We start from the raw sequence: 26,283 nt of genomic DNA, 5'->3' as shown, positions 1-26,283 counted from the left end.
GCAGAAGACGTGGCAGCTGGCGTAGATATTGAGGCGCCGCCTGTGTTTGGTGGGTGTTGTTGGCGGTCAGGATGGACGAGGATATTTTGACCACGCTGAAGATCCTCATAATCGGCGAAAGCGGCGTGGGCAAATCCAGGTGAGCTCTCCCCTTCTTCACGCGGGTCAGCTTCGGCCTTTTCTCCCAATGCCGGGCTTTCCTTGCCCCGCCCCGCCCCGCCTGGGCCCAGTCCGGGCGCCCCTTCGAGCCAAAGGGCGTTTTCTCTATGCGGTCGTGGGGCGACCGTTTATATCTATTTACTCGCCAGAAAGTCCTACCAAGTGTGGTGGGACTCGGCTCTCCACGCAAAGGGTCCTTGGGCGGGGAGGGGTGGGGCCCCGCCTGGAAATTGGGGGAAGGGGGAGATCTGGGCAGGGAAGCCCTGCCTTCATGAAAGCCGCGACCCCGACTCTCTTCTCTGCGGGGTAGCTGCTTTCAGCTGCGGCTCGGAGAGGAGTGTCGCACTCTGCGAAGGCTCAGAGGCCCTGCGCTTTTCGGCACGCCTTTATTCTGCTTTGACAGACGGACCGAACTTCAATCCTATAGTTGGGGTAGGGTGAAGGCTCACGATTTGGGGGAGGGGGCGTTTCCTGTATCGTTGCCCTTGCCTGACTTCACAGAGGAGTGGTCTTGCCTTTGGGGGTGGGTGAGCGTGGGGTGGGGAGAAGGTTAGGGGTTGGCCGTTTGCTCCTGGCTGCCCCTCTCAGTCCAAAGTACTGCACGTGACTAGTAATCCTTGGATTGCTTGCAATAACCTTTGCCTTGCTTTTGTGATGTGTTTCTTTCAGTCCCCTTGTTATTACTTGTGGTGGAGTCATATCTTGTATTGGTATGATGACATGGCTTAGCTTTAAACTGCTATGAGTAGGATGTGGATCCAGATTTTTTTTTTTTGAAGAAAATCATCTGCAAATGAAAAACGTCTTCATTCAGTGGCGGGGATGTGTGTGGGGGTAGTGATTCTTAGTTTAATTTATAGGTCACCTATCTCGAGGTAATAACTCCTAGTTGCTAACAATGTTAAAAATATAAAAAATGACAAAGAAAAAAACCCAAAACAAAAAAACCCAGTACCAAGAATATAAACAGATCCACCCATACCAATTAACATAGCCAATGCATTAGCTCAGCCCCACCTCCTGACCCCAGGCTTGGTGACAGAACCAGTTTTTTTTTTAAAGTTCTTTGGAAAGGCTTGAGCAATGATAAACTACATAACTAATTTATCCAGTGTTTGTATTAAGTTGAATTGTGATTCAAGATGTTTTGGTTGTCTGTCACTATTTGCTAGGCCATATGATTGGCATAGCATTGGCTATGTGGTAAAATAGTTTCTAATACCTAACCTACAATTCAGAAATTACCATACACATATGAAAAAAGGGGGGGGTACATGCATGCTTGTGGTATACACACACACACACACACACACACACACCTCCATTGCCTTTATATATTGTAATTTGTTACAAGTGCTTTGGTAGCAGGCAGAGTTTCAAAATACCTTTTATATTAGATCATCCCCAAGTATATGGCTTTAAAAGTTTACATTTTGCAAGCTATTGTTTATCTGTAAGTAAATAATGCAAGGCATACTGCAAGCTTCAGAGCCTCTAGGAAAGTAAGCTGAGACTGCACTAGGGATAAAGTTAAGATACTTTGTGGAATATTTAATTTCTTTAGCACGAAGAATAAGAGACTGAAAGAGGTGTTTTTTTTTAATGCAGATTATATTTATTTAAACATGAGATGGTGTATATTTGAGTATAACTGAACAAGTAGAACACGATCTCCTTCTGTGGCTGAAACCTGGATATTCTACTATAACAGACTCACAGTGGGATGAAATAGGCAACATGGTGTTCATGAGAACAACAGCTCATGTAATCTTTACTTGTTCGATATGCTGATTTATGGGGATTTTCTAATCTAAAAGATTTAGCGAGCAATGAATTGCCTATCCCTGGAACGAACTTTGCCCAGATGTGTAAATACCTATTATTAAATACTTATTTGTGCAGCTGTCCTTCAAGATTGATTCACATAATCTGCATGTCTTTGGTATAGTGAGGTTGTAGGGGGTTTTAAGTCTGTTGGAAGAGTTTATAACTTGGATCAGCAAGTTGAACTTCCCAGATTACTGGGAATGTATTATTTCTATTCCATGGGTATCTGCAGATATTGTGTTCCAGTAGGTATCTACAAATGTACTGTTGACATCTTAAATCTTAACATTCAAGTACCACTGTAGCTGTTGTCTGATAAATTGGCATTGAAGTTTTTTTAAATATAAGTGGGTTTTTAAATCATAAATATTATAGTGCAATGAGAAAATTATATGATGACATAACTTTAAGCTGAACCAAGCCATAGTGGTAGTAGGGTTACTGAAAAGAAGAAAAGCTCCGTCTCCACTTAATATATAAGGTTGATGCCTTAGAAATCATATTTCCTTTTTAGATTGATAAATACATCTGAAATGCTAAGAATGTATGGTGTGCACAATTACAAATGACTGTTTTTATACCTGTGGCCAATCATAAATTGATCATAATAGGGCAGGCTAATAAGATTGTCCTAGGACATGTTTGTCTCAATTTTTTCCATTAACAGCAACATGCTCTGCCCCTCTTTTTGGTAGATGTACTCCCAAACAGAATACTGGCTATATACATTTTTTCAAATAATGGCAGTGGGGGGCATTATGGAAAAGAAAGATTATTCACAGTGTGCTAGTTTACTATTTCATTTTAATTTTTCAAACCTGTAATACAAATCAGGATGGACTGGTTCCAGATGGACAAGTATGCAGGGGATCTGTTTGTAAGGATGTTGGGCCCTAATTTTTGAAGGATATCTACATTGAAGAAGAAAGTACTCTTAATACTATAATGAACTTGCTTAATAGAGTTTAGAATTGGTAATGAATATTTCCAGTAGAATTTGAAAAACCTAATTTCTTTCTTCTCTCTTTTGCTTTATACAGCCTTTTGTTACGGTTTACAGATAATACATTTGATCCAGAACTTGCAGCAACAATTGGTAAGTTTGTATGATTGTATTAGCTTGATCAAATACAGAATACGAAGCAGTGCTAACATTATTTTGTTGCTTAATAAAAGTTGAATCATTGTAATTGAGAAAGCTCATCCTGGTCCATAATTGCAACAGAATAGTGATTAGCCCCTTTGGATTACAAACTCTGTTAAGTGTAGACATTTTGCAAAATTTAACTCTTCTAACAGAATAAAGAAATAAAAGATGAAGCTCTGCTCTGCCATGTAGTTATTAATCTTATAAATGTCTCTGTTTACGATAATTGTTCGCCCTTGAATATATCCATATTATTTTAAATACAGGTATCTGGATATATCATTGTATATAATTTTAGTTATAATGTGAATAGACCCACAAAAAAAGACTTGATCTGAAACAAGTGTTATTAATTTTGATGTATCTACTCTTAAACCATTAAGCTTGATTCCAAAATGCCAGGCTAATAATTGTACACAAGCCTTAACTTTGCATATGTTGGTTGAATAGTGCTTGTTTTTTCTTTTGCATTCTTTTTTATTCTACATTATCTGTATATGCATTTAGTATATTAATTTATGTTGTGTTGTAAACTTTTTGCCTCCCAAAGAAAGCAAAAATTCAATCCCAAAATAAAGACAAAATGTAATTCTTGATTTGTTTACACGAACCAGCTGTGCCTATTTGTTTTTTAAGAAGTTTTTTATTATATAGTCTGATGCTGTGGAAAGTTGAAAGAAATATCTTATAATTTGCTTCACAGAAAGCTGGCACAATGAAGCATGGTAAGAATTTGGTGAATTATGTACTAATCAGATAATTCTGCTATTTTATATATTTTCCAATGCTTTTGAAGAATTTCTACAATTTGTGAATGTATAAATGTAATATACTAGTTGAATTTAATCAGAAACAGGTTAAAAGCCAATTTGGAGCATATAAATAAAGGCATTGACTTTATAACTGTTTGGCTTTCAATCTATTGCTATGATTATTTAAATTCAACTGATATGTTAAAAGATTTCACAAATTGTATAAATTCTTCAAAAAGCATTGGAGAATGTATAAAAAACACTTTCTTTTGTATTATTAAGTGACTTACATGTGCATGCATGCAAAAATAGCCCTGAGCAATTATGTAAAAACTGTGTCTAATGATTTGAAGGGAGCTATTTCATTTGCACTCTCATATATTAAAAATCACCTGTTTTAAACGGTAGTAGCTCTGCTATTTTTTTTCCTTTTATTTTAATTATTTGTGTAGTATAAAAGTTTGTATGTTATTGGAACTTTAATGTTTACCCTTTCTTTATTTTTTATAAAAATTTTATTGGGGTTTTCACAAAAAATAATAAGTAAAGTTTCTTTTTTTGAGAATAGCATGGTCCTGGGTTATCACTTCTCCATACAGACACAAATTCAATTTCATATTCATCTTTGTGTTCTATTCCATATCTTATTACTATTTTAACATTTTCTCAGTAATTTTTCCCTTCCCTTAGTTTTCTCAATCTTACTTTTAATTATCTCATTCTTTTCTAAATTCAATTACATATATATCTTTTTCTAAGCTTCAATATCTTTCTAGTCTTTATATTTATACTTTTGTCTGTCCTGTTTCAATTTCATATTTTCTTTTCTCATTAAACAAAATTTTTCCCTGTAGTTACTAATTGGAGTATGACACCTTTGTATCTTTTAATTTTTATCCATTCAACTATTATTTAAACTTCAATTTATGCCTTTACAATTATAACATTCAATATAACAACTTCCAGTCGAATTCTGCTCGGTACATTCTTAAAATACGCACTAAATTCTTATGGAGAAATATATATATATATAACAATAATAAATAAAATACTTATTCTATTCCAATTCAGCTGTATCATGGATGTTAGTTATAATCTTTGATATCTTTAACATTTCTTTTCAATAGGGTATCATACTTCTAGGAACACTTGGAATATTTCCATAATTTTTTCATATTTCTTTCATATTCCTCTTCACATTTATAATAATTAAAATGCTCCCCTCCTTTTCTAATTTCATTCTCTCATTCTCTTTATTTTGTTTATTTATTAACATTACAGTACATTACAATAAGTATTTTATCATTTTAATCACACTTGTTTTGTATTTTCAAAGTTCATTTCTATTTCTAGTATAACAATACTATCTTATGTACCCTTGCAGAATCCCCCTTTCAATTAAGTTTTCACCCATTATCTCTGTGTCTTCTAAATAGGCTTATATCTTTAATCCTTGTATGTTTTCCCTGTTTCTCTATGTCCTGTTTCTGTCCTTTATAATTTCTTTTCCTTTCCCTCTTCTCCCTCTTCTTCTCCCTTCCCTTTTTGACCCTTTTCTCTCTAATTCTGATTCTCTCTTCTGTAATCCTCTCTTCCGTTTCTCCCTAATGTTGTAATTAATTTTCAAACTATTCTTTTTTTGGGATTTTTTCAAATCTTAAATTTTTCACTCTCTTTCCCCCTGCTTTCCTTTCTTTTCCCCACATAGAAGTAATTGGTCATTGAAGAAGGCTTCTTCTTTGTCCCACCCTTCTTGTTCTACAGGCATTTCTTGTTGTTTCTCATAGTTCAGGATCTCCATTTCTAAAAATTGAAATACAAAGCCAAAAGAACCTCTTCCTTCTTGTGCATCTTCTTTCTGTTTTTTAAGTTCCATTCTCAATTCTTCCAAGAGTGATACCATTTTAAAAACCTTTAAACAACCACCCAATTAATTTTAGTCCTTTAGATCCAATAGCCAAAAATCCAAAAATCACCAAGTAATTCAAATCATCCAAAACTGTTTCTTCTTGCTTCTTTTTTCTACTTTCTGTTCCTGGGGTTCTCTTATCTTGTTACAAAGTTTCAATTAAAATGTATCTTTTAGGAATCTTGTTAAAGTTTCACTGTTAATTCCTTTCACTTCCAGGTGATCTCCATTTTTCGAGATCCCACCCTTTTGTTTTTTTCCTCCTTTTAAAAGTTTTTGAGAATCCAGAAATCTTTATTATCCCTTTGACATTTTATTTTCAGCTTAAATACCTGTTAATGTCAAAGTGGATTTTTGCCAGTTTCTTGCTTAGATCTCTTAGTTGTCAATATAGGGAAGAAAAGAAATAAAACCAAATCCTTTCCCTTCCCTCTCTTATTTGCCGCTTCAAAGTCTTCTTTGGGAACAATGTTATTCTTTATAATTAAAATTTAGGGTACCTTATGTTGTTGCTTTTTCAGTTCGACCCGGTCAGCCAAAACTTTCTTTTCTTATCTTCCTCCTGCACATTCTTTTCCGGTCGAGTTCTTTGAGGTGGCCATTTCTGACCAGCACTGCAACCGCCTTCGGGAAAGGAAGTAATGGCCAGCTGGGGAGGAGAGATACAACTCTCCTCGACCCTGCTGGCAGCTCCCCCCTCTTCACCTCTACAGGGTGGCTTAGCCCCGAAACCAGCCAGGCCACTCCAGCAGCAAGCACAGATCGAAACCGCGCATGATCGCAGATTTCGGTCTGCCGCCGAAGAAACTCAAACTGGAAGCCTCAATGTTTACCCTTTCTTGATGATGAATATATTAATATACTAAACAGGCCAATTTTTTCTAATAGTAATTTTGAAAAAAAGGTTACCATTAACTAAAGCTCTCTTTATAGGATGAGCTTTCCTACCTAGTTCCATAATTTTAAGCTATTGCATATTTGTACTGTAATTTACTGTAATTTTATTTTATTTGATGCCTTCAGGTTACTGTTCACTCCTAGCAATTGTCCCTGCAGTTTCCTTGGTAATATTTCAAAAGTGATTTTTCCTTGTCTTCTTCCTACTGCTGATCCAAGTTCACACTGGTGGATTCATGCTTAAAATAACACTAGATCTCGTGGTCTCCTAATTTCCAGCCTGGTGCTTTAATCACTACACGAAATTGGCCCCTGTGATGACCTGTAGTCTCTCAAAAAAAACCCAAACCCAAAACATACGTTAAAGTCTGGTAATGCTTTCAACTTAACTTCACTGTTTTAAAGTGAAGGCACAGTTTAAAGTCACAAAAGTAAATAACGAGGCAAAAGGAAACCAAAACAAACCGCATTGATGATAGTTCCAAAGCAAGCCAAGATAATTAATCATACATTCCAGGAAGATAACAGGGAGAGTCCATGGGAAGAACGCCAACAAAGATAAACCTCTTTCAAGGGAAACACTAAACTTTGACTCCAGCAATTCTGACTATACAGTTACAAACTTATATACATAGCTCCCAGCTGCAAGCCAAGAGGAGGATCATGGTAATCTCCTGAGTAGACCTTGCTTTTCCCTGATCCTATCCTCTCTGCGTGCCCTAGGATGGATAGGGGGTGGGCCGGGATCCTCCTCTGACTGCTCAGCCGGCCTCTGCTCTTCCCCAGCCTCCTCCAGCACCTCTGGAGTCACACTCCCACTCCCTGTTGGCTGTTCCTCCTCTTCCTCAGAGTCAGTCTCTACCAGGGGCATGACACTATCCCCCCCTTCAGGGCCCCCTCTCCCGGGTCCAGGCGGACAAAAACATTGGGGAAACCGAGTGTGAAAGTTCTGGACCAAACGAGGAGCATGAACATCAGTGGCATTGACCCACGTAAAGTCCTCTGGTCCATAACCTTTTCATGCCACCAAATACTGAAATTGGCCCTGCAACTGGTGTGAATCTTGGATGCTATCCACTTTGTACTCCTCCTCTCCCAGAGGGGCTGCTGGGGCCGGCTGTGATGGAGCCGGCCTATATGGACTGTTGGCCGAGGCAGGGACTAACAGGGAAGGATGAAAAACAGGTTGGATATGCATGGTCCATGGCAGGGAAAGACGAAAAGCCACAGGATTGATCACTGCCTGGACCGGAAAAGGTCCCAAGTAACGGTGATCAAGCTTTTTCGATGGTCGTATCGTTGGTAAGTATCGAGTAGAAAGTCAAACCCGATCGCCTACCGCTAAAGGCGGAACATCACGACAATGTTGGTCTGCAAACTGTTTATAGTCCGTCCTCCTTGGCTCTCTCTAGTTGATCGTGGACCATATGGTGCATGGCTTTTAACTCCTGCAAGAACATATCAACTGCTGGAACTGGGGAATCGGACGAAGCTAAAGGGAAAAGTTGTGGATGAAACCCATTGTTAGCAAAGAAAGGGGACACATGGTTGGTGCATGTTGAACATTGTTATAAGCGAATTCTGCCACTGGCAGCACTTCCACCCAATTGTCTTGTTGAGTATTGCTGAAACAGCGGAGGTACTGCTCCAAAATAGTATTCACACTCTCTGTCCCCCCATAAGTTTTGGGGTGATGGGCAGACGACAGATACGCCTGTACCTGCAGTTTCACGAGTAGGGTCTGCCAGAAGTGTGCTGTAAATTGTACCCCCCGATCTGATACCATTTGGTCTGGTAACCCATGCAACTGGAATACATGGGAGATAAACAATCTTGGCCATCGGAAGACCCGCACATGGAATAAAGTGGGCCATTTTAGTCAGCATATCCCCCACCACCAAAATGGTTGTAGCACCCTTCGATGGTGGCAGCTCAGTAATGAAGTCCAATGAAACCGCCCCCCAAGGTCGTTCTGGCGTGGACCAGGGGGCGCACCAGGAGCATCCTTGGCTTGTAGACAGATCCCACAGGACACCACATATCCAGACACATCATGTTTAAGTCTCGGCCACCAAAATGTTCTAGAGATGAGGTGCAGTGTTTTGAACACCCCAAAGTGTCCCACTGCCAGACTATCATGACATTGACAGGCATGTAAATGCGATCACGGAACTTCAACAGGTCCCCAGTATACGCCCAAGGAGTCTCTTTTCTCCCATTCTCATCCAATTCTTGACGTCAAACTACCACAAATGGGTCCTGCCGCTGCGCCTTCTGAATCCTCACTTGAAGGTCCACAGGTTACTCGGCCGCAAACCACTTCAATGGAATCACCGTCCGGGGCAAGATTTTATCCTCCTTTCGGGTATACTCAGGTTTCTGAGATAGGGTGTCGGCGCATTGATTTCCTCTACTCGGAACATAGGTCACCCGGAAATCAAGTCGAGCAAAGAATAAGGACCATAGCACATGACACTGGTTCAATGTCCGAGCTGTACATAGGTGTTCCAAATTGCGATGATCCGTCTGAACCTCGATTTGGTGACGAGCCCCTTCCAGGTGGTGCTGCCATGTCTCAAAAGCAACCTAAACTGCCAATAGCTCCTTGTCCCAAATAGTATAGTTGCGCTCTGGAGCCGACAACTTCTGGGAATAATAAGTGTACAGGAACAAGGTGCCTGCGGTAGCATAGGCCGGGAGGAGCACCGCATCAACAGCCATATCAGAAGCATCTGTTTCCACCACAAACAGCTGACCTGGATCAGGGTGTTCAAGGATAGGCTCAGAAGCTAAGGTGACTTTCAACGCCTTGAAAGCTACCTGCTGCTCTGCACCCCAATGGAACTTCTCCCCCTTCTTGAGCAGATTAGAAAGGGGAACAGTCAAGGCAGCAAAGCAGGGAATAAATGTGCGGTAGTAGTTCGCAAACCCCAACAGTCATTGCATATCCTTAATACGCTGTGGAGGTTCCCACACCTGCACCGATTGTATTTTTTCCAGGTCCATGAAATGCGATGTCCCAAGAAGTCAATCGTGGTCTGTGCAAACTGACACTTCTCACGCTTAGCAAACAGGTGGTTATCACGCAAACATTGCAACACCAGCCGCACATGTTGCCAGTGTTCCTGCAGGGAGTCTGAGTAAATTAAAATGTCATCTAAATAAATGACCACAAATTGATCCAACAAATCACAGAAAACATTGTGCATTAAATGCATGAACACAGGTGGGGCATTGGCTAATCCAAAAGGCATTGCGGTATACTCAAAATTCCTGTACCTCGTCCGGAAAGCTGTTTTCCACTTGTCCCCTGCACAAATGCGAAGCAAATTGTAGGCCCCACGCAAGTCCAAGTCCTTGTAAAGATCTTAGCTTGATGAAGCCGCTCAATCAGTTCAGGGATGAGGGGAAGTGGGTACTGATTCCTCACTGTGATTGCATTCAACTTGCGGTAATCACAACACAAACGTAGCTCCCTCGATTTCTTTTTTACAAAAAGCACCAGTGCAGCCAATGGGGAGGTAGAAGGCTGGAGAAACCCTTTCCGGAGGTTCTTGTCAATAAAATCCCACAATGCGGCCAACTCCGGTTCCGACAGGGAATATATCCGACCTACCGGCAATTTTGCATCGGGCAACAAGTCGATTGGACAGTCATATGCCCGATACGGAGGTAACTGATCCGCCTCCTTCTCCCCAAACACATCAGCAAAGTCCACCAATGCCGCAGGTAGATCCAGGTCCATGGGCGTAGCCACACTCCCTGCACAGGAGCGCAAGCAATGGTTGGCACACTTCCTATCAAGGAACTGCACAGCTCCAGATGACCAGGCAATCTGTGGATCATGGGCCTGTAACCACTCCAAACGCAGCACCACCAGAAAATGAGGCATTGCGGTAACGTAGAACACAGATTCCTCCACATGCTGCCCAATACGCATGCAAAGATGTTTGGTTGCAGCAACCACAGGTCCTGAACGAAGGAGCCGACTATCAGTTGTCTCTACCATTACTGGCGGTGACACCTGTTGCTGAGGAATGTACCACTGCTGTACAAAATGAGCATCCATGAAGTTGGCTGTGGCCCCTGGGTCGACTAAGGCTTGGATCTCCACCACTCCCACACCAGGCACGAACATACTTGCTGTCAGCACAAGATGCTTCACCAATAACAATTGTGGAGATGTCAAAAGTGGAGAGGATGGCAAGGTTGGTGAAAATGGTGGGCCTAAAGACTTTAAACCCTGACCTACAGACCCCCCCATAGGCTGAGCGATGCTCGTTTCCCGCCACCACAGGCGTCGCTGCTATGGATGCCTTAATAGGACATTTGGCCGCAAAATGGCCTCGATTGCCACAATAGAGGCATAAATCATCACGTCGACATCTATCCTTTTCTACTTGAGTCAGGCGAGAGCGGCCAGCCCCCAACTGCATGGGTTCCTCCAAAGGCACTTCCACCAAGGGTCTTGCTGGAAACAGATACGGTTTCTGTCATCACACCCGTTGCTGCTGAAGTCTAGCATCGATACAAAGATACAGATACATGAGCTCCTGAAGGGTGCGAGGGCATTCAGTGCGCGACAACTCGTCCCGAAGCTCCAATGACAAACCCTCCTGGAAGTGGTCTAATAGTACTGCCTCATTCCATTCTACAACCTGAGCAACCACCCAAAAACTAGCAATATAATCCATGAGTGAGCCATGCCCCTGCTTCAACTCTTTCAAATACCTGTTTGCTGTTTGTCTTTGAACAGGGTCTTCAAACATGGCCTGAAACTGACAGCAAAACTCGGCGTAATTGTTCAACACCTGGTTGGGCTGGGTCAACAGAGGCGTCGCCCAACGTGTTGCAGAGCCTGACAACAAACTAATCAAAAACCCACCGTATCCCGGTCAGTGCAGCAGCCAATGGGGAGGTAGAAGGCTGGAGAAACCTGATATACCCTAGCAAGTTCTGCAGGGCAGGCAGGCAGGCAGGCAAAATATATGAGATAAGTGTTTTTTGTAGCTTACACTCAGTAAACAGAGGCACAGTGTTAATTAAATAGTTTTTATTCCAGCAAGAGTTAAAGCATAGTCAAAAACAGTCCATATATCATTCACTTAGTTCAGTCCGTCCAGGGATTATTCAGTTGCAAATTCCAGTGTCGAAAAGGAGAGGTCAGTAAACTTACAAATATCAGTCCGGTGATATATCTCCTCGCAGTAGAGAGATATGAAGAAAAAACTCCTCTCTTCCTTCTGCAACTCTTCAGTAGGGAAAGCACGCAGCTAACAAACATCAACGTAATCCAATCCAGTAATTGTCAGTAATTGCCAGGGAATCGTCAGCAATCAATCAGGTCCTCTTGCTACCTCTTATGGTGGTTTCACACCACACCCAAAATTACATGCTTTGCATTTAAAGTGACACACACTTAAATTAACAATCATAGCTTATATATATTATTTTACCCAAACTACGTTAGGTGACCTATGTTATACCTAACAGGAAAGTCCTCAGCCGAAGGCTCATGTAAAGCTGGCACTGCCCAGAAAATGCTGGAAATTGGACCAGTAAATCATCAAATTTATCTGGCACTGCCACTGGGCATTTTCGGCGTGCCTGGGCAGCTTGCATTTGTGCCACCTGTGCAGTCAAAAGACTCCACTTGCTGGCTTAACTGGGCAATCTCTGCTCTGAGCTGATCCATGGTCACCCCACAAAAAAACAAAAATAAGTTGAAGGGGTGGCTGGATTCAAAATGTGATGACACGTAGTCTCTCAAAATAACCCCAAACCCAAAGCATACATTAAAGTCCGGGAATGCTTTCAACTTAACTTCACCGTTTTAAAGTGAAGGCACAGTTTAAAGTCATTAAAGTAAATAATGAGGCAAAAGGAAACCAAAACAAACTGCATTGATGATAGTTCCAAAGCAAGCCAAGATAATTAATCATACATTCCAGGAAGATAACAGGGAGAGTCCATGGGAAGAATGCCAACAAAGATAAACCTCTTTCAAAGGAAACACTAAACTTTGACTCCAGCAATTCTGACTATACAGTTACAAACTTATATACATAGCTCCCAGCTGCAAGCCAAGAGGAGGATCATGGTAATCTGAGTAGACCTTGCTTTTCCCTGATCCTATCCTTTCTGCGTGCCCTAGGATGGATAGGGGATGGGCCGGGATCCTCCTCTGACTGCTCAGCCGGCCTCTGCTCTTCCCCAGCCTCCTCCAGCACCTCTGGAGTCACACTCCCACTCTCTGTTGGCTGTTCCTCCTCTTCCTCAGAGTCAGTCTCCACCAGGGGCATGACAGCCCCCTTAAAAATGTTTCTTTATTAAAGCTCTAATATGATTAATATTTAACAGTTAACAAATGAAATTTGTACTATTGATTTTAGAATAGTTTGGAACCTTTTCAAATCTTATAATTCATGTATATAATTCAATACATGGTTCCAAATTATGTTGCAGCTATTTTATATGCAAATATATGTATAATGAAGTCCTAATAACTGCAAAAGCAGGAAGAGGAAATCAGATTCAGATCAGGAAGATAGTTATTATATCCTGAAGTATTTTTTCCTACCATGTTTCTCACAGAATAAGTCCGGGCCTTTTTTTTTTTTTTTTTGGACCCCTAAAAAAATGGCTAGGCTGTCTTTTCAGGGGTGACTTAATTTCCTCCTCCACCTAGAGGAGCCCATACGCACGTACCTCTCCATGAGGCCATTTCTATCGGCTGATGAAAGCTCCCCAAAGGCAGAGTCCCCAGCTGCTCCAGGGCAAGACATGGGTGCCCATGTCCCCTCGCCTTTAGGCAGTCTCTTTTGGGCGATGGAATCTCCCCAAGTGCAGTCACCAGCCACTTCGATCGGCCGGTAGAAGCAGTCTCGGGGCGACCGCACACACACACTCCCCTCGCCGCGAGGCCGCTTTTATCGGCAGACGAAAGCTCCCTTGAAGGCAGAGTTCCTAGCCGCTTCAGGGCGAGACGTGGGTGCCCATGTCCCCTCGCCTTTAAGCAGTCTCTTTCGGGCAGTGGAAGCTCCCAAATGCAGTCACCAGCCACTTCGATCGGCCGGTAGAAGCGGTCTCAGGGCGACCGCACACACACACTCTCCTCGCCGTGAGGCCGCTTCTATCGGCAGATGAAAGCTCCCTTGAAGGCAGAGTCCCCAGCTGCCTCAGAGCGAGGCGTGCTTATGCATCAGGTTCCCAACTGCAAACTCAATGCAACTGTAAACTCAATGCAACTGCAAACTCAGTGCAATTGCGAGCTCAATGCAATGTACATACGCTGTTGTCAGAATAAATATCAGACGACCCCAAGATTCCCGCTGCATTTCTGCTTCCTGAGCCAGCCGCTCTTCTTCATCCCTTCAGATAGCCCTCCCCCCCCCCCCCGACCTTGATTTCCCACTGCAACCATTTGGATCGCAGGAGGGTTGCTAAAGAAGCTTTTGTCTTCTCCTGTCCCACTCTTTTAAACTTCTCTCTGCAGCCCTGGAAATCCTCTCCTGGTGACTCCATCCCAGCTCCAACCCTGTTTAGTTTCCATCCTAGACAAGCCCCCTACCAGGTGCGCTCTGGGAATCCAAGGCTTGTTTCCTCCTCCCCATCTCTGACTTGAGCAGAGCAGGCACTGGGATGGGCAGGGAGGGGGCAGAGTGGACGGGCTCCTGGTCTTTTGCCTGAGCTGGGTGAAGATCATCCTAGTGGCCCCAAAGGGTGGTCTTTCAGATTGCTTTAATGATTAACAGGACACTTCCCTGAACCCCCACCTCCCTCCAGTGGGGAGGACAGCGTCTTGCTGGGCCTGGGAGAGATTATGGCTGCATTGCAGGAAGAAACACTCCCCCCCAAAAAAAGCCCCTTGGGGAAACGTAAATGAATGAATAAACTCAAAGGGTCTTGGGACAACCCCCCAGGTAGATTGCACCAACAAATGAGAGGTGGTGGAAGAGCAGGGACCTTCAGGTTCAGAAACTCGGTTAAACACAAGCTGCTACTTCTTCCCTCCCTGCCCTCATTTCACATTGCCTTTGATCACAAAACAGATCTTAATGATAAACAACCCTTTTGTAACTTACCAACTGCATGGGAACCTGATGCATAGGCTCACCTCGCCCTGAAGTGGCTGGGGACTCTGCCTTCAAGGGAGCTTTCGTCTGCCGATAAAAGCAGCCTCGTGACGAGGGGAGTGTGTGTGTGTTTGTGCTCGCCCTGAGGCCGCTTCTACCGGCCGATCGAAGTGGCTGGTGACTGCATTTGGGGAGCTTCCATCGCCCGAAAGAGATTGCCTAAAGGCGAGGGGACACGGGTAGCCCTGCCACGCCCTGAAGCGTCTGGGGACTCTGCCTTCAAGGGAGCTTCTTTCGGCTATCAGGGTATCCTAGTCTAGGCTACCTGCAGGCCACTCCTAAAGGCAAGTTTTCTTCCCATTCCCTCCGCTCTTCCCCCCCATTTCTCTTCACCTCGTGTAGTTTTAACGAATGATGTGAGAAATGGTGGGGAAACGCATGGTTTAAATAGGCCTAAATTTGGGGGGCAGGGCTTAATTTCACCTCATGCCTAGAAATCATGCTGGGCCTTCCTATTGGTGGAGGCCATATTGTTGGAGAAACATAGTAGTGGGTTTGCCACTGTAATTAGATTAATTGGGTAAAGGAGCACTGTAATCTTAAAGAGCATCTAAAGTGGTATTAATCAGGAAAAACATTTTTTGTAAAGTCAATTTAAGTTTTCTACATTTTTAAGTATTCACGTAAATATTTCTGAATCAATGTAACAGACCCCTTAAAATTTACTTGAATATCACTTAAAAATACAGAGCTAATAGTAAATTTAACATTTTGAGTGGAGTTGTTTATCACATTTATCCCTGCCCATTTAGCTCAAAATGACTCTGGGTGGTGTACTGTTAAAAGCATAAAAATATAAATTTATAAAATATACTTCAATAAAAAGGAGCCAAGTGAAACAACATAAAATAAATTAAGGGTTAAAAGATAACAGAAACAAGGTGGGTCCCAAAAGTCTGCAATATTTAAGCTTAGAAAGTGGTAGGAGAGTGATGTAAGTCACCAGTTGGTGAAGGAGTTTCATCAAAATCCCATGGCAGAGGAGGGTGATGTAGCTTTTAGAAGAGAGATCTGGATGACAAAGAATGGATAAAGTAATCACGACTCCAGGACATATAATTTATTTTTCCTATGGCTTTAAACATCCAAGAGTGCCATGAAAGATCACTAGGAATTTTCTGAGAGATCTTGATTTATTTTTAAAAAACTAGAGATCAAACAAAAAGTTTACCACCTCTAACACTGGGTTAGCTTGCAGAACCCTGCCAGGAATAGGGATTGTATGTACACATGCCACAGGGAGGCAAGCAAAGTGCAAGCTGAAGCGGGGGCCTTGGAGAAAAAGCTGCTGGGGCCTCTCCATCAGTGGCCCCAAGGCTTTCCTTGCAGGTACACTGACCCAGAGGGCTGTATCTCAGGCCAGATGCAGGAGATCCATGGATGGATTAGCCCAGGGAGTAACGGTGGAAAGAGTTACCCATAAGGGGGGGGCGGGTAGGAAAAGATTTGTGTTTGTGGAGGCTTTGGCATCAGAATGCTACAAGTTCGGGAAAGATGGAGTGATGAATCCAAATATTAAGGGGAGAGGGGTTTTGGATATTGACATCCTCGCCCCCAGTTTTATATGTACTAATGTTCTGTTACATTACACCATAATGCCTCTGGTAAAAGTGATTAACATGCACCCCTGACCATTCATAGTAAGCAATACACGTTTACAAAAAGACATACTGCTAATGCAGGGCTATATTTTGCATGAGACAAATGGTGTATAAAGGGCTGTTTAGCCCCCTATAATTGTACTGGTTTTATGTTCTCAATAATTTTTGCAGAGTTCATAAAATGAGTGGGCTTCACTTAGTTATTTTTTAATGAATGAATTATGCAGCTACAGAGTTGGTCATTTCATACCTGAGCCATAAGTTCATTCATCAAGCAGCTTCTTGCAAAATATAAAAAAAATTAAAAGCAGCAGAAGTTAGAAACTGCATGAATCCTACAAACCATAGATTGTATTTCATGTTACTTGCCTTCCTCATGCGCCCTGTGTTGTGAGAAGATGTGTTTAGTAGAGTGTCATTTGTATTATGTGTTAAAGTACCACTGAAACTCTAGTCCACGTTCTTCCAAATTATTCCACAATAACAGAGTAATAAGAACATGTGATCACTTTAAGAAGTGGTGCATTACAACATTGTGTTCTTGTGTTTTAGGTGTTGACTTCAAAGTGAAAACAATCTCAGTTGATGGAAATAAGGCTAAACTTGCAATCTGGGTAAGTCTTAATCACAAAATATAAAACTCTATTAGCTTATGTCAACATTATTGAATGTGTTGTCAGTTAATAGCAATACTTATAAGTAATAGCCTATCTTATTTTGGTAAAGTGAGATTTCAAAATACTGGTGAATAGGTATGATGTTTAGTTATGGTTTAAACAAAGCAGAAAGACTTAAATCTTTAGAAGGTTTGGGCAGGGGTGGGATTCAACTGGTGTTACTACCAGTTTGGTGATTACGTTTTGTGCACAGATGCGTGCTTTGCGCACACGTGCGCCTGACGTACACTGTACATGCGTGTAAAAAAACCTTAAGCTGTGCCGCCCAGACAGCTGAAAAGTGCTGTGCTCAGGTGCACAGTGTTCGAAAAGCCTCTTTTTCCCTGTTTTTTTCAATCTCAGCTGTGCCGTGCAAAGCAGCTAAGGTTGAAAAAGCAGGAAATAATGGACAGCTAAGAGCGGTTCGGTATCTGCTGCTCTTCAGAGCTACCATTTAGAACCGGGCAGAACCAGTAGCATCCCAGCCCTGGGTTTGGGTACTTGTAGTTATATTGCTTTTCAAAATTTGAATGTAATTGCAAGGAATACTGTCATGTGAATAATTCAAAATACATCCTTTCATGTTCTTATTGGGATACTTTCTATTCTTCCATATCCATGTAATAATGATAGAGCGAGGAAAGTAGATTTTAAAAGTCTCATATTACACAGAAAAAAAGAATATTGGCCATTTGGTGCTTTCTAATTAATTCATAGGAAAACAGAGGTTGTTAGAAGGACAGATTGAATCATATTTAAGATTTGACCATAAGCCTCATCTATTTAACAGGGCTATCGAAAATAGGCAGAAACTTAGCACTGCTGTGAAATATGTATATGGGATTAGTTTAATGCTAGGAACAGGATAGGCCACTATTTTGTCAGGAGATGCCATGTGGCACAGCTGTTACAGGAAGAGGGCAAGGAAGCACCCTGAAGAGAGAGTTCAGTAGAGAATGCAGCAGCAGCTTTACTTCAGCCCACGTGTCAGAGCTTGGGTTGGCAAAGGCCACCCCAAGACTGCCTTTTTGTTCCTTAAGTTTGGGTAGGAACGTGTTGCACCCTCTTTCACATTGAGAGGTGAAATCCTTTCCTAGCCTAGTTTCCCAGCATATGCTGAAAAATGCTATCATTGCTATTGCTGCCAACTTTTGTGCTCCTTTTGTATAATGGCCATTCTCTTTCCACCCAACTAGTAGCAACGGAGCGTAAAGGGGTTTGCTTTATGTCCTCCTGTCTGCCTGAAATAGATGAGGTTGCTGGGGAGGAAAATTTAAAGGCAAGTAGGGATGCTTGCTTCAGCCAGAGCAGATCCTTGCTAGCAGCATCTTTCTCTGCTTGGAAGCTGACCAGCCCTAACCTGGACTCTGACAACAGTTGGACGAGGAATTAGATGTGCAGCTACCACACATCACTCACCCTCCAGGTTCAGAGTTTCACTTCCTTCTTCCCTTTTAATCAGGCAGTCTGTACTGCCTAGCCATGGTCAGCAATCTGCTGGCTTATTACCACATATCACTCTCTTGCTGCATTGTGGCTCCAGCTACAGAACTTTATCTTGAAGATGCACATGGCCCATGGGTCGCAAATCTGAGACTTCTACCCTAAAGGATTATCTTAATAATTTGGCAGATTTGTAGATCTATTATTAGAAGTTGATATGACCTCTATGGCATGGACTGACTTTTTTCCAAAACTTGTTTGCTCGGATAACTCTTCTTCCACACATAGAACTTAGCATTGGTGAACCAAGTACGGTTACCATCTGTTTCGATTATTTATGAAACGGTGGGAAATTGCTCTTGAAGAGCCATAGAGAAACTGGTTGAATAAAGTCATAACGAGTGTTATGAGTTTATGATACAAGATGGATTCTCAGATTAACATGTGCTTGATTAGTTCGTAGTTCAAATGTTATATGAACAACTGCTTTTTTAAGGAGGTGAATTTTTCTGAATTTTTTTTGAAATCTTTCTGAATTTTTTTAGGACACTGCAGGACAAGAGCGATTCAGAACATTAACACCCAGCTATTACAGAGGAGCACAAGGAGTTATATTGGGTAAACATGTGACTATTCACTGTTTATCTAAAAACACTCTAATTTGTATTAAGACTTAAGTTTTTAACTCTTTTGCCTTGATGAAATTCTACCAGGGTATCTTGTCAATTTTATGATATTTAGTTCTTAGCACTGTCAAGTTATGAAGTTAAATAAAGTTATTAAGAATAGTAAAACAGTCCTATGGGAATTGCTAGAAGGTGATATTTATAGTCTTTGGCTTATGTCTATATTTGAGGTCAGAATTAATCATATGTAGGTCATCACACTGATTTTGTTTTTTTGTGGCAATCGTTAGGGGAAACCTATTTTCTTTTAATTGATATTTTTTGCAGCAAACTGGAAGTAAAAACTGGATTTGGCAAAAACCACCAAAAACTAGTGTATGACCATGGGATGCTATAAACGGCTGTCTAAATGTGAGCCGGCTGCCAAATGCCCAAAATATGATCATTTAACTCTCCCACCTCTGCCTTGCACTCCTGTTTGTGTGTGTGTGTGTGTGGAGAGTGTTGGAATTCTGGAATTGGGTTGTAAGTTGCTTTTGGGAAGTCCTCAACAATTGAACAGTTGCTATGATGCCAGTTGTTAAGGATTACTTCACAATGCATTGTTCCTGATTCTGCTCTTTGCCTTTATTCTGAGGTGGTTCTTTCTTGCAGACTGAAGAAAGGCTTTTCCTTTTTAACAACAAAGTAGCTGCTGTTGGTTTCAGTTTGAGGTGGATGGTATTATTTTCTTCTCAGCAAATTCCTTGCTGAGAATTCTTTTCTAATTTGCATATCTAAAAAGGATGAAGTGGAACTGGCAAATCGCCAGAAGGATGATGAAATAATTACATGCCTGGTTGCTATATGTTTAATCTGAAGCTACATACTGTATAGATTTTTTATGTAGTAAGAAAGGCATTGCTTGAATTTCATGCCATCTGTATCATAGTTTCTTCAGAATTGATATTGGGGGGATTTGTGTTCCTCTAGGAATAGTTTTTTTGGGAAGAAAATATTAGCTTGGTATAAAAAGTTATTGTAAAAGAATTAGCAATCTTTCATTTTCTAACTTCTTGATTTACTTTGTTCAGATTTGCTGATATTGTAAAAATGTAATAATGAAATAGGGATGGAATCTATAAGCAACAAGTGTACTTATGTAAGATAATATCTACATATGGCTTCATAGGCTATCCAATATTGGTTGTTATCTTTCGTCATTGAGATCTGGCAGTTCATAGGAGCTTAGATTTGCAATTTAAATTCATAACAAAACTGATTTAGTAGAGTTTTGAGTTTAATATCAGATAAAACCCTTTAGTATAACTGCTTAGTTAGATTTATACAGCTTTGAGTAACAGTTATCTAGATGTCGATACTGTAATAAAATAATGTTGTAGTTTGAATTTGAAAATGATTGACTTAATGTTCACAGACTTGTTATGATAATAACCATGCAAATTTTTATTTCAGTTTATGATGTCACAAGAAGAGACACATTTACTAAACTAGACAATTGGTTAACTGAATTAGAAACATACTGCACAAGATACGACATAGTTAATATGCTAGTTGGAAACAAAATAGATAAGGTAAGTTGATTTAAAAATTATTGGTGGCGTACATACACACACACACACACACACACACACACACACACACATACACACAGATTTAATTTTTTTATTTCTTTTTATAGGAAAACAGAGAAGTTGACAGAAATGAAGGTCTTAAGTTTGCCCGAAAACATTCCATGTTATTTATAGGTGAGCAACTGAAATCAACTATGATAAAGTAATTTGTCATCAGAGTCCAGTTCTGATGCTGCTATCATGGTTGATATTTTATTATAGTTTTGTACAAAAAATGATATAATAGCAGCAATAACATAGATTGAACTATGTAAATTAATAGATGAAACAGATATAAGCCCCAAGGTATTCAGAAAACATCCAGATATAGTTTCAATACCGTTACAGCAGAATGCATTATCCTGCTGTCTCTTCTAGACACAGACTTTCTCCTTTCTTCTGACAAAACAATAAGTAATCTGTTTCTATCCCAAAGGACATTAGACCACGTTGGTTACAGCCTGACTAAATGAGATGTATAATTTTGATACGGTTGAAATTGGATGGAAAATAAAAGTATTAAATGATAAAGCATGGTAGAAGAGTATAAAGCTTCTTTAATCATGACTTGCTGTGGGGAAATTTTTGGCTAAAGTTGATAGCTCTTGCAAAGGTATCCTGCAGTGCATATTTGTAGAAAAATGCTTCAAATAGTGATAACAGTACAGGTAATCCTCAATTTATGATGGCAGTGGAACCTGCCTAGTATGGCTGAAAGTCGTATGGTTGTAAAAGGGGTCAGTCACATGACCAACCTGATTTTACATTTTTTTTTTTTGCAGTAGCCATTAAGTGAATGCAGAGATCATAAAGCAGCCACTATGATTGTGGGTTCTAGTGAAACGCCCCAGTGAATCAGTGGCTTGGTTTTGCCAAATGGTTTTTAGCAAAACCATCATAAAAATTGGTCACATGATTGCAAAATGCTGCAAATGTGACCACGTTGTCGAATGTCCAAAGTTCGGTCATTTCACTCTGACAGCATTTCAACCACTAGAACTTCAAATCCAGGTCATAAGTAACCCTCAGCTAGGCCTGTTGCAACTCCAAATGGTTGGTCATAAGTTGAGAAGTACAGATAGTCCTCAACTTACAACCACAATTGAGCCCAAAATTTCTATTGTTGAGACATTTGTTAAGAGAGTTCTGCCCCGTTTTTTGACATTTCTTGCCACAGTTGTTAAATTAATCATTGCAGTTGATAAGTTAGTAACCTGATTGTTAAATGAAACTGGTTTTCCCATTGACTTTGCTTGTCAGAAGTTCACAAAAGGATTACATAACCCTGGGACACTACAATGGACATAAATATGAGTCAGTTGCCAAGTGTCTGAACTTTGATCACATGACCATGGGAATGCTGCAGTGGTCATAAATGAAAAATGATCGTAACTTTTTTCAGTGCCATTGCAATTTTCAGCAGTCCTAAATGAACTGTTGTAAGCTGAAGACTACCTATACCTATAGCAGTCTTCTGGTTTCATGCTGTGTTCAGCTCTGATCATGCTTAGTTCTAAAGTAATAAAAGGTAATCCCAGTGAAATAACAGAAAGTTTCAGTCATTGAAGTATTAATGGTTCCATGACTTTTATGACCTTTTTCTACAGCAAACATTTGAACTTTTTGTTTGTCTGCCTAATTTATGAGTGTTTTCTGGAAATGGGCTCTCATGAATTAGAATAAAATCTAAATACATTCTACTGAAAGCATTTTTGCTTGTGGTTTCACTTGCCTGCAGTTTCTTGACTTTTAATTTCACTGATACAAATTTAGAATTCTCTTTAAGTTTTAAATTAAACTCTCCAGGGCAGAATCTTATTTCTTTTCAAGTGTCTTGCAAGCATAAAGGAGTTTCACAGATATTCAGGAAAAGACTGGAAGGCATTACTAAGGAAGAAACTTGCCTTTTAGCTTGTCCTCAAATATTTTCTTCTGCAGTACATATTAATTGGAGTGATAATATGAAATTGCTTCCAATGAAGCCAAGTAGTTTAACCTGAATATCTATTTTCTAAATCTTCAGCAACATAGCAAATTAATCCATGGCTATTGAAAACAGAAACAGTGATAACTATAGAAGTAACTAAAATACTTCACTTATTTTTATAAAATTGACTTTTCATATATAGTCTCATCTCTATCAAACAAATAGAGATGTATAATCTGCAGCTTTTATGCACTGCTTGTGCCCTTTTGTATAAGTCTGACAACCAATTAAATTGTGTCATTGAAATTGACCAGCAAGCTACTGGTTTTCAATCATTCATTCTTCTGCTTGCCTTTTAAAATAAAGACTAAAATGGTTGTGTCACATCTTTCTAAATCAGGGTTGTTGAGTTCCAAAGTTGGCAAAAATATATTTAAAAACCCTCCATAGGCATACCCCAAAAAGTATATACATAGCTCCAATACTTGTGCTTTTTATTGAATGGTACAGGTTTATAGGGTGACTCTCTTTCATGTTCTAGAAGCTGCAATAATGTACATGTACTCTGAAGTCTTTTTTTTAACAATGCCACAATTTCTTTCTTTTCCTTTTAGAGGCAAGTGCAAAAACATGTGATGGTGTACAATGTGCTTTTGAAGAACTTGTTGAGAAAATAATTCAGACTCCTGGACTGTGGGAAAGTGAAAGCCAAAACAGAGGTGTAAAATTATCGAACAATGAAGAAGGCTATAGGGGTGCCTGTGGTGGCTACTGTTCTGTGTTATAAACTCTTACTAGGCTTATTTACTTATTTAAGAGGTAGAAATATCCTCTGTACATAAACTCATATCTGCTATTTTAGGGATCTTGCAGTTTGCACATTTTTGTGTAGTATGGCAGGCAACATTTTCCTGGGAAAATGTATCCTGCAGCTTTTCCACTGGAGAAATGCTGTGATAAGCATGACAAAATTGCAACATTCTGGTTTTTTTTTTTTAAAAAAACCAATATACATAGCATCCCATTTTGCTAGGAACATGCACTCTCATTTTTCATAACTTTATCATGGAATATTGTGAAAACATTTATGTTGACTGTGTACTCTGACTGGTCTCTAACCCAAATCACAGGATTGTTTGAGATACTTCTCAAATGATGCAAGCAGATAGAAGTAAACCTTGCATTTCTTACTGGCAATTGCTTTTCTTACCTGTTTAATAGCATGATGGTACAATCTTTTTTTAGCTGTAAGCAACACCTTTTTTAGCTTGTAACTTGTCCTGGATGATCGTGAATTACAAGGGAAGGAAAGGGATCACTTTTTAAATGATCACTGCAATAAGTAGCTATTGGAGTTATAACCCTGAAAGGCATGGAATGGTACTTTGCATCCCAAAGTTCACATGAAAACCTGTAGGAGAATGCTTTCTGGTTCACAGAGTCACATTGTAAATTCCCCTGTCAAGTTTTAGACGTTTCTGTGTGTTACTAGTGTAATTTGGACTCGATAACCCCAAAACTATTGAGCCTTGATGTTTGAAAGCTTTGAATTAAATGGCTGCTGCATTTGCAGCTCTTGGTTCTGAACCTTAAATGTGGACAATATCTCTTGGATGTATATGTCTGTGTAAGGAATATGCTGTTTTGTTGAGGTTTTGCTGTAACAAACAGCCTGTGGCTGGCTTGTTTCAGAGAACTTGTATTATTAATAAAAAAAAATTCGACAGTATTCTTCCCCCCCCTCTAATATCTTTCTCATGTATGGATGAATTTTGTAAATCATAATGCAAGGTCACATTTCCATAAGATACAATACTGGCACCCCCTTATTAAAAATTAATAATCTAAATTAAGCAATTTAAAATACTGTGCAATTTCCTGTAAATGCGGAAATAGACAAATGTTTATACTTTTTGTACACTTTAGGTGCTGCAAACTATTGTTGATTTTTCAACAAGCAGACTGCTGTTCCTATTTGAATGTACTTCATTTATAATATTTCCGTTTTTACATTTTTAGAAAACCATGGAGAATATTCTAATGAAAAATTGCATTTAAAATTAACTTCGAAAGTGTTGCAAATGCATTGCACTACACATTACATAATGCCACTTGATTTCCATATCTTTGGCTTAGTAAATTATAGATCAGCAAATCGGCATGTTTCTTTATAATGCAGGTAAGGGCAGAATGAAATTTTATTGTAGAAAAGTGTTTTTAACATTGTAATAAAGATTTATGCAGCAGAAACCCATCCCATAAAAAAGCCAGATTATTTGCTTAAGTTTTCCCCTGATAATTGTTCTGACCCACTTGAAGTTTTGGATTAATTTGAGGAATAGGCATTTTTTCCAAAATCCCCATTTTCTACCCCAAGAAAACTCAAATTGTGTATCCAAAAAAGTGAAGCCCTTTGAATTATAGAAATAATAAAACTTTTTTATGCTTTATCTGGAAAAAAGAGATGCAAGATCTTTCAAAACACCAAATTTTGCATATTCTAACCAGTGAATATACAAAACAAATCCATAGTTAATTGAAAATTGTCTTAGATACTACCTATATTAATGGACAAAATTAATCTTTTGGTGGGATGTTACACATACAGGAACTACTACCTCTCTGGAAATTAAGAATAAATGGTTTGATATCATATATAATTGTACCTAATGTACTGTTCCTTCCAGCAAGTTGCCTCTGTCTGCTTGATTGGGGGTGGATGGATAAGCACAGTTTTTGAGGTAAAAGTAAGGCAGACCACATTAACTATCATTTTATCTCTCTCTTTGTTCATGAATAAAGGCAAATATGTGTGTCATAGGATAATTTTTCTTCTAATCAATTATGTCTGATTGTCATATACTTATCTTCCTTAATATCCTGTTAAATGAGATAATCCAATTTCGATAGCATCTTAAACCCATAAGAAAACCCTATACCAACTTTTTCTATAAGGTATACATTGTGGGAAATGGGAGCTGAGGTAACAAAATTATGATTGAAACTTTATACTTGCTTAAAGCACTAATCTTATCTGTTGATCCCTAGAAAATGATTCAAGGCCTTGCCCATTTTACTGTCATGTGCCATTCAGATACTGATATAGCCCTTGAGGAAACAGAACTCATGCATCTCTGCATAAAGTTGTATTCATTTTAGTTTATTAAGCCTTAATCGGGCATCTTTAAAAGAAAGTTAAAATTGAACCCCTATTGATCACTTTAAAAGTTTGCTGTCTGAAGGAAAAGTGGCCTTTTAAGCAAATTCATTGCTTAGAGAACACCTTTTTGAAAAATATGGAGAACCAGCTATTTAAATTAGGTTAGTTGGTTAGGAAAAATGGTACAGCCAAATGGATGGCTATGTTATAAAAATCACTTTGCAAAGTTTTTCAGTTCTCAGTGGTCTTTGATATGTATTTTTTGCAACTGAACTACTATACGGCTTCAAGAATTTCCCTAAATTGGATTAAATCTAATATTTGTTATCTGTTTGAAATAATGATTTAACACGTGGTGTAAGGTAGTTTTTCTGGATGCAATTAAAATCTTGAAATATTAAAATTGTTTTCTTATAAAAAGCTTATAAATA

General features: G+C 39.8%; 1 protein-coding gene across 1 annotated transcript; it reads left to right on the top strand.

Annotated features, from left to right (window-relative positions):
- Positions 1–26,283, top strand: RAB18 (RAB18, member RAS oncogene family). The gene is made up of 7 exons (XM_026710046.2): positions 1–139; positions 3,027–3,082; positions 16,980–17,041; positions 19,072–19,144; positions 20,608–20,726; positions 20,834–20,900; positions 23,307–26,283. The coding sequence occupies exons 1-7, from the start codon at positions 72–74 to the stop codon at positions 23,477–23,479; spliced, it is 618 nt and encodes a 205-aa protein (XP_026565831.1). The 5' UTR covers positions 1–71; the 3' UTR covers positions 23,480–26,283.

The sequence above is a fragment of the Pseudonaja textilis genome, chromosome Z, assembly GCF_049901715.1.
Source record: "Pseudonaja textilis isolate UNSWEBS1 chromosome Z, rPseTex1.2, whole genome shotgun sequence".
Taxonomy (NCBI): Eukaryota; Metazoa; Chordata; class Lepidosauria; order Squamata; family Elapidae; genus Pseudonaja; species Pseudonaja textilis.
Note: the sequence above shows the minus strand (reverse complement) of the source record. Positions and strands in the feature narration are given on the sequence as shown.

What these genes read in the sequence shown, in the direction of transcription:
- RAB18 (XM_026710046.2), top strand. Translation starts at nt 72, where the DNA reads ATGGACGAGGATATTTTGACCACGCTGAAGATCCTCATAATCGGCGAA. An exon ending in AGAACTTGCAGCAACAATTG is followed by an intron (nt 3,083 to 16,979) that starts GTAAGTTTGTAT and finishes CTTGTGTTTTAG; the next exon opens with GTGTTGACTTCAAAGTGAAA. An exon ending in TTGGAAACAAAATAGATAAG is followed by an intron (nt 20,727 to 20,833) that starts GTAAGTTGATTT and finishes TTCTTTTTATAG; the next exon opens with GAAAACAGAGAAGTTGACAG.